At 31.5% G+C, this 16,677-nt stretch overlaps 1 protein-coding gene across 1 annotated transcript in view; it reads right to left on the bottom strand.

The window, feature by feature from the left end:
* Positions 1–14,691, bottom strand: part of LOC111629086 — a 41,577-nt gene extending 26,886 nt beyond the window's left edge. Inside the window, exons 1-4 of the mRNA XM_023372947.1 lie at positions 14,664–14,691; positions 12,489–12,597; positions 9,523–9,742; positions 1,148–1,634 (exon numbers count right to left, since the gene is read on the bottom strand). Of these exons, the coding sequence (XP_023228715.1) occupies positions 1,148–1,634; positions 9,523–9,742; positions 12,489–12,597; positions 14,664–14,691 (844 nt within the window). The remainder of the gene's footprint in view (positions 1–1,147; positions 1,635–9,522; positions 9,743–12,488; positions 12,598–14,663) is intronic.
* Positions 14,692–16,677: the final 1,986 nt, after the last annotated feature.

Raw genomic sequence — 16,677 nt, 5'->3', positions numbered from 1 at the left:
CGTAGTATAAGCCTAGAAGTTTGACAATGGCATTTGGAATGTCAGTAGAATCATGCTTGATGTTCCAAATGTCATTGTCAAACTTCTAGGCTTACAGGAAGGTGGTGCTGAACATCCGACGTACACGTTTTCACACTAAAAACGTCAGCTACAACCTCGCTAATGATAACATGAATGCAAGGTTTGTGTTATGTGAATAAGATTTATAAAAAAAACTATTCAGAAACTATCAAGTATCGCTATCTTTATAATGTACAGGACAGCACCCTCTGACATGCTCTTGGTTATATCTAATCTGGTTCCAGTGGACGTAGTTGTCAAAGAAAAATATTAAAAGTTACATCTGATGCAACTGATTAAGGGAACTATTGCCACTGATAAGTCTTTATAATTATTTTCATTTCATCCTAATTATCAATAATTTTAAGTTTCAAACTGTAAAAACTGTGTGTGTGTATTTTTGAACATAAAACATTTGAATGTATTCAAATTTTCATATCTACCCTCTTGAAAGTAATTTATATTGCATTTTGAAAAGCTGTCCCAAAGATGACATTTCTGTAGTGTCAAAAATGTTTGGAAAGAAAATATGTAATTTTACCCTAAATGTTGCTTCAATATGTTTGTTTCAAACCCAGAAAACTGACTTTAATTACCTACAACTTTCAATTGTGATGTACTGGTACACTAGCTTGCAAATCTATCATATTATTTTCTATTTTTACAATTTATTTATAAACAACTATAGTTTCTGATAAGAAGCAGAGACAAATCAGTTATTTAAGTGTATTTAGTATATGTTAGATTACACTTCATAGAATAAGTTTGACCCTATTAAAAATGAAGAATGATCATATGTAGTTTACTTCATAGGAGTAATGATGACTAACTGTCAAGGAGTCGCAAATGTTATCTCTGAGTCTGTGGTACAAATGTTCCTTGCAATATATATTGAAGAATAACAAGTGTGGTCAACTTGCAGCATCGGTTGCAAGTAAGCTTTCTGTTTCATCATCCAATCCAGTTTTAGTTTGTATTTTAAAAAGTGCAATATTTATAATAAATAAAATCTATTTATACATTTTATTATCTTTACTCTAAATTTAATAAATATTCAATAAATGAAATATAAATGAAAATAAGATACCTGAAGACTGCACTAAAGGATAATCAGAAAGTACTCCATATCCAGAAATTTGTGAAATTGGAATTGACGGAGGCTGAACGTAAGAAAGAACTTGAGGTTGTGAATGAGCAGGAGTTGTAATTGTTTGAGCAGGGACTGTTTGTGAAAATATAGCTTGAAGTCCTTGTTCAATATTAGCTTTTAAACTGACAGATGATATATTGCTATTATGCAATTTTTGAAGTTCTAATTTTAGATCTTCTAAATTTGTAGCAACTGTTAATTTACGAATTGATCCTTCCTGTTGACCACTTGTAAGTTTCAAGGGAATTGAATAATAAAGCGAATGAGTTAAAGAATGCGTTGTAAATAAAGAACCACAATTTCCTGTTATTGAATCAACAGCAGATCTAGAGATTTGATGCTTTGGTGAAGACGGTGTTTGGGTTTCTGAAACATTTTCTGCCTGTTCTATCACATGTTCCACTGCTTGACAGATTGGAGAATTCTATAAAATACAGAAAATAGCAAAAGTTATGAAATAAATGATATTTTCATTAGATTTTTTTATATTATTGAATTTTCTTTTATCTGTTATCTAAATAAAACAAGATATTTTTTCTAAAAATAACAAATTTTTTATACATATACCAGCAATATATTTTTTAAAATCCAGTTTCAGGTAAAATGCACATTTAAATGTAAATACCTAAAAAAGAAGGATCTGTCTGTGGTAGTGCCACCATGTTTTTTTTTTTTTTTTCCTCCCTTTATGAAGGCTTTTGTTCGTCGATCTCTTTACGAAATATGCGGAGGCTATACCAATTCAGAGGCAAACTTCTGAAATAATAGCTGATGCGCTGTTTAATCACGTCGTCTGTAGATTTGGGTGTCCGAAGGAGTTGATCTCGGACCGCGTACCTAATCTCACTTCTAATATTATGGAGGACGCCTGTAAGGTTTTGAATATTAGACACAAGCTGACTACCTCATATAGGCCAACATCAAATGGCTCGGTGGAGCGAGTAAATCAATGTATAATCAATATAATCAGTAAAATATCTGAAGGTGATAAGGAGAACTGGGACCAATACATCTTCCCAGCAATGTTTGCATATCGTAATACAGTCAACTCCTCCACCCATGAATCCCCGAACTTTTTAATGTATGGATTTGACCCGGTCATGCCGGGCGAAACTGCCATTGAGGATACAAGTAATGTGAGATACGCCAATGAATATCGGTCTGAACTAATAGAAAGACTAAAATTGGCCAGGGATACGGCCTTTGAGATAAGTCAGATTGAACGAAGGAAGTCTATTCAATATTGGAATAAAAACCGGAAATTGAGGAGCCTGGGTATTAGACAGCGTGTCTGGCTCTTGAGACCACCTAATGACCCAAAAAGAAAAAAATTTTCTCCTCGCTACAAAGGTCCATTCCGAATCATTGAAATTATCAACGAAGTGAATTATAAGATTTGCAGAATGCGTGACAGTGACGTCCAGAATGTCCATGTTGATAGATTAAAACCTTTTTGGGGCCCAGTACAGCCAGGAAAGATGCACGTATATCGGAGGTCAAAGCAAAGCCCTGTGGATGATTTCAATCCTTGGGATTCTGATGATGAATGTGATCAAGACCCGAGATCAACCATGCGAACTGATCCTGGAATGCCTCAAGGTGAACGATCCCTTAGTAACACACAAACCCCAAAACCTTGCCCATACAACCTACGTGGGAGAAGAATCAACTACTGTGCCATGGTTCAGGGAGGCAGGGAGTGATACTTTATCACCCACTTTTATGTTATATCTTAAGGGGGGAGATGTGGTGGTGCCACCATGTTTTTTTTTTCTCTTCCTCCCTTCATGAAGGCTTAAATGTGCTTCTTTTATACTAAAATATTATTGTTTATATGTATTATTAGTAATGTTATGTCAATGTAAATACTCGTGTGTTATAATAATTGTCTATTTTTTTTTATTTTGTAATTTTGGAATGTAACGCGAGGGGGCGCTAGGGGCAATTGGTATATAAGGAGTGTAAATGGATCATGGAATACCTTTGGCTGTTTGAAGACCTTGGCGGGAATAAGAAAAAGGAAAAGGACTGAGCGAAAAAGGGAAGAAAAATAGTAAGAACTTGTATTAAGGACAACTAGTCTCATTGTATGTATGTTTCCCCTACGACCCCGTTCTGGCTGTATTCCTAGTGTTAATATACGATTATCTTTGCTCTTAGTGTTGTCTGTTTTCTTTGTCTACTCAAAACATGACACACCACAGTCAAATTCAAAACATTTGGATAGCATTCTGTTCAATTTGTTAAAGATTTCAACATCCATGAAATTGTCTTAGAAAATCCAAAAATAAAAACTGATAAGAATGAAATTAAGACATTGCCAACCAAGATTGTAAAATATTGTCACCACTGTATATCAATGTTGAAAATTATATATAACAAAGTCAAAAATGAACTGAATTTTTGATGTTAACAAGCAACGGTTATAACTGAACTAGTGTTCATTCAAACATTCTCTTAGACATGTCAGGTACTTGTTCAACATGTAAGAGATAGATATCTACTGTGTGTTGAACAAGTAGTTGAATGGATTAGAAGATAAAATGTCAAAAAATTGAAATACAGTAAAACTTCTCTAACTAAAAGCTCTGAGGGGCAGGAAAAAACTTTGGGTTACAGAAGTTAGAGAACAATACAACAAAAAATACCAATTCTGAATAAATTTGTATCTCTCTTGCATTATGTAAAAATCTTTGATAGTTCTTTTTATGGTTTTAAACAACTCATGCAGTACTCAAAAATCTCAAAATAAATTTTCATACACTGCTACAACTGGTACCATGCAGATAATTCATTGTGGACTATTTGGTGAAAATCAGAATGCCCATTTTTATTTAGTTTTACAATTTTTATTTATTTATTATTATTTTCTGAAAATTTTATTTAATGTTTAATTATTAAGTTCTGTCTATTATTATTATTTTTATTTTACTAGAGACTAGAGTAACTGGAACATTCATTTATGTTTTGCCATTTTCTTTCTCTGACAAGCTAATCATATCATTGAGCTCTCTGGAATATTCTATGATAATATCCAACATATCTAGTTACTTAGTATGATCTTGCTGTGTGGAAATATGATCCAGATTGAAGTATTTTTTCAAGCATAGTGTTTTGGATAAGTTCTGATAATTTTCAAGTTAGAGTAAAGACACATATAACTGGTAACTGTGACTGGAACTGTCAAAAAATGTATGCAGGCTGTACACAAATCAGGTAATATGCTGGCCAGTAAATGATTTTTGACAGTCAAAAAATTGGCTAGATATGGACATCACAAACAAAAAAATTTGTAATATAAAATTGCTAAACGTATGAATGTTCACTAACATACTTAGTAAGAACATTACAGTGGCATGCTGTCCACGGAAGCTGTGGAAGCATCACTTCACAAGCATCTAGAGCAGTACTGCTGCCTGCTTCTGGTGGAACTACCCTGATAGTGCCTTCGTTTTACCCTAGATTATCCTAGATTGAGAAAATGACCATCATCGAGCTCGTGCTTGGGAAAAAAAAAACAATTCTATGACGCAGATCCCTATACTATTATTGTAATATAATAATCAGAACAATTCTTAATTCATTGTTTTAAAAAAATCTTAATAACTAAAATGTCTTAAGACTTTTAGGCTTTATCGGAGGTATTCATTTACATCCGATATGGAGATATTTAATGTTTTAGTTTGGAAATCACAATTTGACAAACGAGATAAATTTTGCCATGGTCTTTAAATAATCATAAAATATTTCCATAAGTCTAATGAATGCTATTATTTAACTTAATTTTAATTAATTCACTTTCAACATATGTTGTGTATCTTAGCTAAAGACAGAAAATTAAATAAGCCATTCGCTCGATTTCGAACATACTTTAATACGTAAATGATCAGTTTTAAAAATTCATTTATTTACATACATATTTGCACTTTAAAATTTGTTTTGAAGGTTCAAATAAAACAATATTTTTTTTTAATACTGGACTGCATGTGCATTAAGTTACAAACCCTTTCATTTTCAAAGAATGTCTGTGCCATGTCTTACACAACATAGCTGACTAAATATTCACTTGACAGATGCATTGGAAGCTGGAAATATCATCAATAAGCTCAACAATTTTCAAGATTTCAAAACAAACTCTCCAGCAGAATTTTTTAAATTAAATATTTCTGACAAATAGGATCTGACAGCGTGACTTTTTGACCCCGAGTTAAGTAGGGCTTGTTTATGCCATTCATTGTTTACAATTTGTAAATCAACCTTAACATTTTTAAACATTTTAAACAATGACTCCAAAAACCTCGCTGTTAAATTTTGCTAATTTTCAGGTTCAAGCAAAACCAGATATGAAAAAATGTCATTACTGAAATCAAATGTGGCATAGATTTCTTTTACAATAAAAGCATCAGATCACAGGGCAGTTTTACCCTAGATTCTTTTTGCAAATAATTCGCTGAACTTTGGAGGTATCACATGATAAATCATAATATACTATAGTATTTTTACTGTAATTAGAAACAACTTACTATTATTATTGACTATATGAAGCAACAAAGATAAAACCGCTCGTTAATGACAATAGTTCTATCATGATATATATATTATGATGATAAATATTAGATGCAACAAGAGATGTCTAATGTCTTGATGTAAATGAATATAATTCAATTTTGTTTAAGACATGAAAGAGATTAGGCCATTTAAAAGCAGAGCAGAATTATTAGTTATATATTGCATTATCATACGTTATTTTACGTTGATTTTAATCCATATTTAAAATGGAATGATGTCTCCAAAGTTCAGCAGATTCTTTACAAAAAGAGTAAGTTATCAGGAAACATGGTAGTCACGTGATCAAACAGTAGTCAACGGTAGATCACGGTAGTCAAACAGAGATGAGTAGTCACGTGACTGAATAGCACTGACAAATGTCACATGACACATTTTGTATGCATCCGCCATCCAATGTGCTGCTCTGCGACGAAAACAAGCTTAAGCAATGGCATTGTCGAACGGTGCACACTCGGTAAGTAATCCTATAATTTTTTGTTTATAGCAGTTTATACGGATTATTCCCAAAAAATTATACGTGTTTTAAAAATGTTGAGTCAAATTAGTCTAGAATTGATTAATTTTATGGAAGAAAACCTTTCAAACAGCCATAGTCCGTAAACTGCACATGTGCCAGGCTGTGATTGGCTCATGTATTTAAGGACTCGTAGAACATGAATTTCATAAAAAACTAAACGTATCTACCATGTTATGGGGGGGTCAACTGTACTTTTGTTCTTGTGTATACTCCATCTTGAATATTTCTTATCCTCTATCTTAATTTCTATTAGTTGTAAGTTTAGTCATAAGAATTGTGGGGTGTGGTAGTAGCCCGGACGACACCCTTGTGGGGTTGACCTTTCAGTTAAAGGTTACAACCCTTGCTTTGCTTGCGATCTGTCAGGATGATACGAGAAAGCCTTTTTCATATGGGGGTAGTGGTTTGCTGGACACAAAGATGACTCACACAGAGACCATATTTACCAATTCAACATGTTTATTTGACAAAGACATGCTTACAGATAAAGTTAAAGTCCGTCCAGATGAGTGTTTCTTTCCCAAACAAAAGAGTTCATCTGCAAGGATAAGTTGATTCAGAAACAGGAGAAAATTCATCTCCAATCTAAGGTGTTTCCGGAGGCTGAAGGAGTAGAGATCCATGCCTGGAAGTTAGGTCTCTGTTCGCACCAGTCCAGGTAGAGAAGTGTGCTCGGAAAGTTAAGTTCCTCACTCTTGCCGCACTCATTCAAGTTTTGAGTCTTCTCCTCTGTAATCCTCGTTAGAATCTTAAGAACAGACTAACTTGTTCCTGATCTTCCTTCTCACAACCTCCCTGTGTCCTCGGGATTTTGGGCTTTTATAACCTGTTTCTTCCTGAAATTCCGAGGTTTTGGTAGGTCCGAATGATGGTCCCCTGTAACTCTATTGGTCCCTTGGTCTGTTTCCAGGGATGCAATTTGGGCCTCAGAGTCACAAAACATTCCTGTCCGGGCTGTTCCCCTCTGGAGTCAGGTCAAACCCTTTCCCAGATGACAGATCCATAAATTTTACCTAATGTGTATTTTTCTGTCCTGGAGAAGACGCAGCTCTCCCAGCCACCACCCTCTCTACAAGATTGTCAGCAGGTCCTGCTTTGAACTCTCTGTAAGGTGATCATCCAAAGCCACTCCATCTGACGATCCCTCTTGCGTTCTCACGATTGACGATTGCAGATCTGTCAATTAGGCCTGGAATGCGACAATTAAATCATCTCACACCCCGTTCCTTGGTCACACTGGTCCTATTTACGTAATAAGTCACCGATTTATTGACTTTAGCTCAACAGCCAGTTCCCGTTCGGGGGGTAAACGGTTTCACAGAATTAATTGTAAAGATTTTATTTTTGTAACATTTGTTTTTCATTTGTTTATTGTATGAATCATTAATATTGCACTTTTTTATGCTTTGTGGTATATATAAATTAGGTAACTGCTGGAAGATTATCCTAGAGTTGGCATCTGTTAATATACCTGCTGTAAAAAAAATTCAATGCATAATTAAACTTTATTTTCTTTCTGCTATCTATGATGATGTTTTTATTTTTCTTGTGTGCTTGCCTTTATGGGCCAACAGTTACACATATCCAATTTCCCAGTATAGTGGCATAAACAGTATGGTTTGCTATAAAACACTATATAAACAAAAATGAATCATTCTGGTATCCAAGGGTCAAGACCTTACCATTCTGGAACATTTTTGTAAACACTTCCCATTCTCTTGTAATGCATTACAACAAATATCTGGATACTCTACCCATATCTGCATTATGTAATTTGTAGACAATCCCATATCATAATGCAAGTAATCAGAAGAAAGAAAAAAATAAGAAAAGAGGATTACAAGAATAGAACAAAGAATGTATTCTATTTTGAGTATGATTTCTGTTAAGAATATAATTGTGATATTTATTATCCTCATCAGACAGGAATTTATACATAAACAAAATGTAGTAAACCCTAGATTTAACAGACTGGTTGGATGAAAAAAGTGTCTGCTATTCCCAAACGTCTATTAAATAGAATGTGTTACAAAAACACATTTTAATAGCAGATTTAAAATGTGCAAGATATGTTAAAATATTATCATATATATGTATAAATAAAATATTATTATTATATAGTCATTGACTCTTGTTCCAACTTTTCAGCATATTCTATTTGTGAATGAACATGATTTTAAATTTTTCCTAAAGAACAAATTTTTTTTCTGTTAAATCCAAAGTCCTATAAATTGGGGTCTGTTAAATCAAGTGTTTACTATGCCATAAATGAATATTACATGACTGAATGAAATAGAAGCATTTGGAATTAATGTAAAACAAGTAAAATGACAAGGCCGATTTTTGGGACAAGACTATGTCTCATACATCATCATTTAAACTTTTTCGGCCATGACCACAAGGTCGTCCACGAAGCATTTTCAGTGAAATTAACCTATCCAATGTCAAAATTTCTGTCTGTTGCATGTCACCCCAGGTTGAATTTTTGTCAATGCCTAACAAAAATTTCCTGTTTTTGAAAAAAATAATCGTGGCTACTGTACCATCCAAAATAATTTTTTTATTTTGCACAAACAAAATAAATATATTAATAAATGTGAAAACAAAAAAAAATTGTATTTTGGAAGTTACTTTTATATATAATTATAATGACTAGCACCATCTAGTTTCAAAAGAGTTCCAATGCTGAAATGAGATATCTTGGGTCAACCAGTCAAGGTCAGCAGGTCGTGACCAGAGGGGTAAATGGGTTTCTTCAAAGATTCGTTTGTCAAAATTCGATTTTGCAACATTCGCATTTCCTTCTTTCCAATGATATATGCATGCGCAAATCTCACACTCATGCCTGTTTGTGGAAAGAGTGTTGCCATTTTGTATTTTATTTTGACTAGGTTCTCAGTTCCCTGACTACCTACAAGTCGGGTGTTATTTGTGTGTTCATGATTTGGGAACCAAATACTCTGTGCCAAATATCAACTCCTGACACGTCTCCCTTATACCTCTAAGATGTGTACCTGTGACTATAAACAAGACAGTCTTATCAACAACATATATAAAAGTAAAACATATAAACCATGTTCCACTGTAAATAATTTTTAGTTCAGGCATATAAAAACTGTTTTTTACTCTCTTTACAAATATTCTCTAAAGTTCTGTTCTCCTTCAAACTGTTTGATACAAAAAATGTTATTATTATATGATAATACCAACTTATAAAAATACTTACAATTATGTTTGAGCTCAGATTTTGTATATTCTGTGAGGAAATAATCTGACTGCATTCTCCTAATATGCCATCTAAACAGACATTAGTGTTGGGTAGCAAACAAATATTACCAGATGTTGTTAACTGTGCCAACTTTTGCTGCAAACTTGTTAAATCTGGAACGTGCGGTCTTTGTTGCTGATACTGAATAAATGTATTACTGCTATTTCCAACTCCATTACTGAGAATAAAAATATCAAATATAAAATTTATATATTTCTTTTAGTAGTAAGTTTAAACAAGTTAAATATATTACATATATATAATATCAATACAATAAAGATATAAGAAACAAAAAACAATTCTTATTTTTGTAACTGTTATAGATTCTAATCAAATGAAAACAGACTAGACAGATGTAATTTAAAATAATTCAGAAAAACCTTTAAATATCCAGCAAAATACATTTATGCCTAATATTTTTGATTGTAATTGAATATATGAGCACTAAGTTTTGGTTCTATGAAGGATTTATCACAGACTATTGACATAGCAGGAGAAATCACACTAAGATGGATGAACACTGATTGTTTTTTGTAAAGTGAACTCACATATTCAATTATAGTAATATAATGACAAAAAACACATAACCAATCTGTTTTTAATTGTCTTTAACAATCTTCTTCAGGTTCAATCTCAACGACAAGAAAAAATATTAAACATTAAATTCAACAGCAAATAGAATAGTACATGCAGATAACATTAAAATCTTAATGCAATTTAAAAATCAAATAAATTATTAATTCATGACATCTAAAGATAATCCAAGATGTAAAACCAATATGATTTAAACAAAACAAAATGCCTGTTCATTGGTGTCTATAAATCTCATTTGAAGATTTCCAAGCATTTTAATAAGACATTTTTGTATTGTATTAATAAAGTGGATACATTACATGAGCTAAATTATATTAAGGATACACAAAACAACATCAACATTCCCAAGGCTAATAGAGAAATTAATTGACACCATATGGCAAGAATATATCTTAAACAAACCACCAGAATCAACAAAACCTTTAACATCCAGTAACCAACTTTAATGTAAAAATTGATAAATGTTTTTGATCTTAATAAACAAGTTCTGTATCAGATCAACAATTATATTCTAAATTTAAATAAGACCTACTTGAACCTTTAACCGATGTGTATAGAAATTAATCTTTCCAATATGAACGTTTTCATAACCCTTTCTGGGCTCTTCTTCAGATATAGCTCGATCGAACATCAAACGAAAAAATTTGAATAAATCCAAACGCTGCTGAGTTTGAATCGCACAGTTCGTTCATTTATTTCGTCACGTGATATGTTTAAAAGTGTTTGAAGATAACGATAAATGTCCATATTCAAGAGAAAGATATTATTAGGATATTTAAAAAACGTGCCATTGAGATACACAATTATCCAATAATGTTCTCACATGTTCCCCAGTACCTTTTATTTTATTTTATTTTTTAACACTTAATAAATAGTATACTGTTGTTACTCCATATGTAGTGCGTTTTGCCATGCCATGGAAAGGCCAATTTCATCTCTTGAATTAATACACGTGGATGTGTCGTATGCCTTAAAAATTTCCATCTCTTCCAACCACTTTAGGTGATGAATATGGGGTGTGGTGACAATTACACGTGCTCTATTGAAGTCCGCCACAATTTCAGGATCCGTGGCGTGGGTGGAGAGTGAGGTGGTGTTCAAACATATCACGTGATGAAATAAATGAACCAACCATGTGATTCAAACTCAGCAGTGTTCGGATTTATTCAAATTTTTTCGTTTGATGTTCGATCCAGCTATACCTGAAGAAGAGCCCAGAAGGGGTTAAGAAAACGTTCGTATTGGAAAGATTAATTTCTATACACATTGGTTAAAGGTTCAAGTAGGTCTTATTTATTTTTACACAACCCGGTGTGCAGTTGCTGTTTTATAAATATTCTAAATTTGATCCAGTTATTGAGAAGAAAGTAATTTCATTCAGTGCATGCTATGAAAAAATCATCCTTGGCATAAGGCAATTGACATCACAGGATATAAAGCAATGTTCGGAAACCTACACAAAAAGACAGCTAAATGAAGGATTATCATCCTTGGTTACAGAAGAAATCCCAATATTCACAAGCTGTGAAAAAATGAAAAAAATAAAAGTAATATTGGAAGATTACCAGAAGTATATTGTATCTCCATAGAAAATCACTAATTTATTGTTAATACTGAATACATAGGAGCACTGCTAAATCATTGGATACAACACTTAACAATTGGTATTACAGGAAGACCAACAAGCACAGCATTGCCGTATGCTGGCAATGCACTGTACATTCAGATATCTTTGTTCAATAGAGCAGGCTTTATTGACACCAATAATTTAAGGAGTTTAGAAATTCTGGAAACATATAAGTCAAATACAGATGACAATTGCATCAATCACCAAGCTGTGAATAGTTTATCAAATGCTTGTAAATTGTTATATAAGAGTAGCTTAACATTGATTTGGACATGTGTTTTGTTTTGTTTAAATTGTACTGGTTTAACTTGTCAGATTATTTTCAGATATCGTGAATTAATAATTTATTTTGTTTTCTAACTGCATTCATATCATATATGTTATCTGCATGTGTATTTTACCTGCAATAATTTGTAATTTAAAGTTTTTCAATATTCTATAGACACATCCAACAATTGCCTAAATGATCAAGCTACAGTTGTGCTAATTTTAAATGATTAATAAAAAGTATAAATAATTTGTTACTAGAGGTAGACGTTAGGCGCCATCTTTTAACTAAATGAATAATTATAATTTTAATAATTAATACTAAGTAATTTGTTACTAGAGGTAGACGTTAGGCGCCATCTTTTAACTAAATGAATAATTATAATTTTAATAATTAATTAAATAATTTAGAACCATCTGGAAGAAAAGAACTGACCTGGGGCAGGGCTTGAACTCAGCCTCCTCTTGAAGTGTGGTGTGCTTGCCAGTTGTGCCACCCAGACCCCAAGCAAGCCTTCGTTTCCAGATGTATTTAAATTTGATACCTAACGTCTACCTCTAGTAACAAATTACTTTGTATTAATTATTTAAAATTAGCACAATTGTAGCCCGATCATTTAGGTAATTGTTGGATGTTTCTATATATTCATCGGGCTTTGAAATGTATGTTATACTTTAAACATTCTGTCCTTTCTTCTGGAGATTGAACCCTCCATGACATTCACTATGGTCCCAGATGTAGAAAATGTAGCTGTTTATGGAACCTTAGAACTGTATTCATACACTTGCATGTGCCAATGAGTATTGATTGGTTTATGTCAAAAATTGGGTCAACACTACTCCATTCTTGCTTCATGCACTGCTGAAGGTGCAGCCATTTCATCAGCCTGTTGTCTTATGTTCTTACTCATCAACAGTGTTGCTAGTCTCAGTTACTGTTGGTTCTGACTTGGAAGTTTCATGTATCAAAAACAAAAACTATTAAAAGTTTGTTTTACTAATAATTTTCCAGTTTTCTATTAAATGTGCCTTTTAGATGCATTAATATATTAAAACATGTTAAAAGTATTAATATGTAAATTTTTCGACTATAAATTCGACTTTCATCTATTATCAGGACTTATTATACTGGTTTTACAGATAATATTACAAAGATTAACAGAAAACAATTTTTATTTTATTTCGTATACCTGTATAAAATAAAAATTGTTTTCTGTTAATCTTTGTAATATTATCTGTAAAACCAGTATAATAAGTCCTGATAATAGATGTAAGTCGAATTTATAGTCGAAAAATTTACATATTAATAAGAAAAAAGGACATTGAGGCAATTTAATTAAAAATGTTAAAAGTAACTTAAAAAACTTTTAAGTAGCCAGCAAATTTTATTTATTGCCTAATATTTTTGACTGTCTCTAACAAGTTTCAGGTTCAATCCCCAGAACATAGAACAGAATATTCAAAAACTTCAAATTACAAATTATAGCAGGTAAAATACACATGCAAATAATATATATGATATGAATGCAATTTAAAAACAAAANGGTCTAGTAAACCTACTTATAGTGAAATTGGTTTTGTTTTCATTTAATTATATTTTATTAATGTTTTAATGCAAAATGATAATTTTTATTTTTCAATAGATTTAATTAACCATTAATTGCCTATTTCTCTCTAACTTTATATAAACTTAAATAAAAGATGTGAATAAATCATCACTTTCTGTCAAGAGAATGGTTACGCAGGTAGATCGAGTGTAGACTTTTACTTTTTATTGCGGTTTTCACAGCTGCGCCAACTTTTCGTTCTGTAAGTCACGATTCATTCGATTGTCTTTTTTGTTCTGGTTCTCACTTAATACGATCACACCATTTCCTTTGAATTTTTTATATTTTTTATAATTGGTTTAATCTAAATTCTTGCAGCATATTAGTTTTGTTCTTACCCCGTCAATAAATATGTCTTCTGATATACAGCACGTTTTCTAAATATAATTAATTTGTAAACTGATCTTTCAGTTTTATGTTTTTAATATGAAAAATAAATTTAAAAACTACAGCAGTATTATTTGCCTGTTTTATATTTAATATTTTTAATAAATTATGAAACGACCTGATTAAATTTAATGAAGCATACGATTTCAAAACACAAGTCAAAATCATCGAAAGAGAATATTCTAAATACTTATGTGAATTTTAAAACTAATTTTATAATATCTGAAAAAATAAGTATCAAATTACAATTATGATTTAAACAAAGCAAAACACATGCTCAAACCCAATGCCAATCCACTCTTATATAACAATTTCCAAGCATTTGATAAACTATCCACAGCTTGGTGATTGATTGTATAATTTATACTTCAAATTAAAAAAGTAAGAAAGAAATCTTCAAATCATGCATGTAACTATATATTCTGATTTTAAAATATAGAATTGGAATGAGCAACCATTTTTTGATATAGTCACAGATATGGCAAAATAAAATTGAAATTTGCCACCAGGGCTACAGAGTCAGTAAAAAACAATCAACTCCAACTCCAACTCCAACTCCGGCAAAATTAAAAACCAAGTCATTTTATGGGGGGGAGGTGCTCATAGGGGTATCATACTCTGAACTCTAAAAGGAGCCCCGGGCATTTACCCAAATACTTTTATAGTTAGTATTTTTAATATTTAACTTACATTAATATTTATTTGTATAAAAAAATTAATTTTTAACAAATATTTAATAAGAGGAGAAAGGAGCGGTGATAAAATTCAACATCTACATATCTATAACCAGTGGTGATATTCAGCGGGTTCGCACAGGTTCGGCCGAACCCGTTGTTAACATTTTCAAAGTTTTCCGAACCCGTTGTTAAACACACGTAACATTTCTCTGCGGTTTTGTTTCTTTTAAAAAATATATTAAAATAAACGTATTATACTTTGTAACACTACTAGAGCCTTATACCCCGTTCGCTATGTTCCCCTTGTACGCCGTTCGCATATAACCTCCATCGACCGTTTCAATCTCGACTGAAACGAGATTTAGGCTGCGTACACACTAGGCGTTTTTAAACGCGTTTAACGCGTGCTTGGCCAAAAGCGCGCGTTTGAGTATGTACGCCTATGTAGAACTCTTGGTTCTTTAAAACGCGCGTACACACTAGGCGTTTAAAAACGCCTAGTGTGTACGCATCGACTCAAGAGAGTTCTTGAAACTAAGTCCAGTCATACGAGGGATCCCACAATCCCACGCGCGCGAGAAAATACAAGATGGCTGCGGAACACGTGTTGGGCTATCGACAGCCAAATAAAAAAGATATTGTATTTCGAGAAACGATGACATCTGTCTATTATTATAATAATACCTAATGATAGGGCCAGGTAGGAGCCTCCTTCCTGGTCATAAAAGACAATGAGGAAATCTACCAAGATCAATTCAGATTGGANACTTGAATTCTAACGTATGTAGCCATGATGTTCGTATATTAAAAAATAAATAGCTAACAATTTAATGAAATAATAATAAATACGTAAAATATTTTTAAGATATAAACACTTTGATTTTAATAATTAATTTGCAATGATTAAAAATAATCTTGAAATTTTTTCACATAAAAATAATTTTTAAAATTAGAATACACATTTATAAATTGTACTAAAATTGAATTTTTTAAAAATAATCATAAATTAATAATATAAATTAAATTTAAACGCATAGAACGGTGTTATATTTATTATTTATATATTTTAACTTCCATTCCTACAGCCAAAGTATACAATTCTTTTTATGTAATCAACACCTATAAATGTATGCAAATGATGAAGAAAACAATGTTTTCGAAATGTATTCTGTGACTAGAGTGTTGGAGAAGTTCAAGATGAGAAATAAACTGCGTTTTGGCAAGACTTGCGTTATTATAGACTTTGTCTACAGGATTAAAAGTTAAAATATATTAACGTAAATTAATCGATTAATATTATTTATAGAAGGCTGATAATTTATTGTAATAAATTTAAAATTTATCAAATACTTAAATATTAATAAAATATCTTATATAACCTCTTGACAAAATAAATTTATACACAGCTATATATAATGGATAGAACTCAACTTGTAAATCTATATTTTATTAATCAAGATTATTTTTTAAATTTTATTTTACTTTTGAATATTTTATTAAAATGTCAGCATATAAACTATATTTAAAATAACCCTAAAACATTTATGTTTTAATTATTATTTTAAAAACATCATTTGAATCAACCGATAATTTAAAATTATTATAAGTATATTTCACTTTAGGTAAGCTTCTACTGAATTAAGCTGCTTTTAAAATATAAAAAGTGTTAAATTTTAAGGTTTGCTTATTTTTCTCCGTTAAATATTGAATAGAAATAAATTTATTATTAAAAGCTTCATATAAAACGCATGACTAAGTTTAAAGATGAAAACATTTACAAAATAATTTTTGTAGAAATTTTCAAAATTTACCTGTCACTCTTGTCAAATTAACAGGTAAATTTTGTTTTTTCAAAGAAAAATGTGAAATAAAAGGATTTGTTATATTAATTTTGCGATAGAAAAATGTAAATTATAAATTTATAAAAAAAATCAAATTTTTATCTTGAACATAC

This window comes from Centruroides sculpturatus, unplaced genomic scaffold (genome assembly GCF_000671375.1).
Source record: "Centruroides sculpturatus isolate CEXI.00-Female unplaced genomic scaffold, Cexi_2.0 scaffold411, whole genome shotgun sequence".
Lineage (NCBI taxonomy): Eukaryota > Metazoa > Arthropoda > Arachnida > Scorpiones > Buthidae > Centruroides > Centruroides sculpturatus.
The sequence above is the reverse complement of the archived record's forward strand: the minus strand, read 5'-3'. Positions and strand labels throughout refer to the sequence as shown.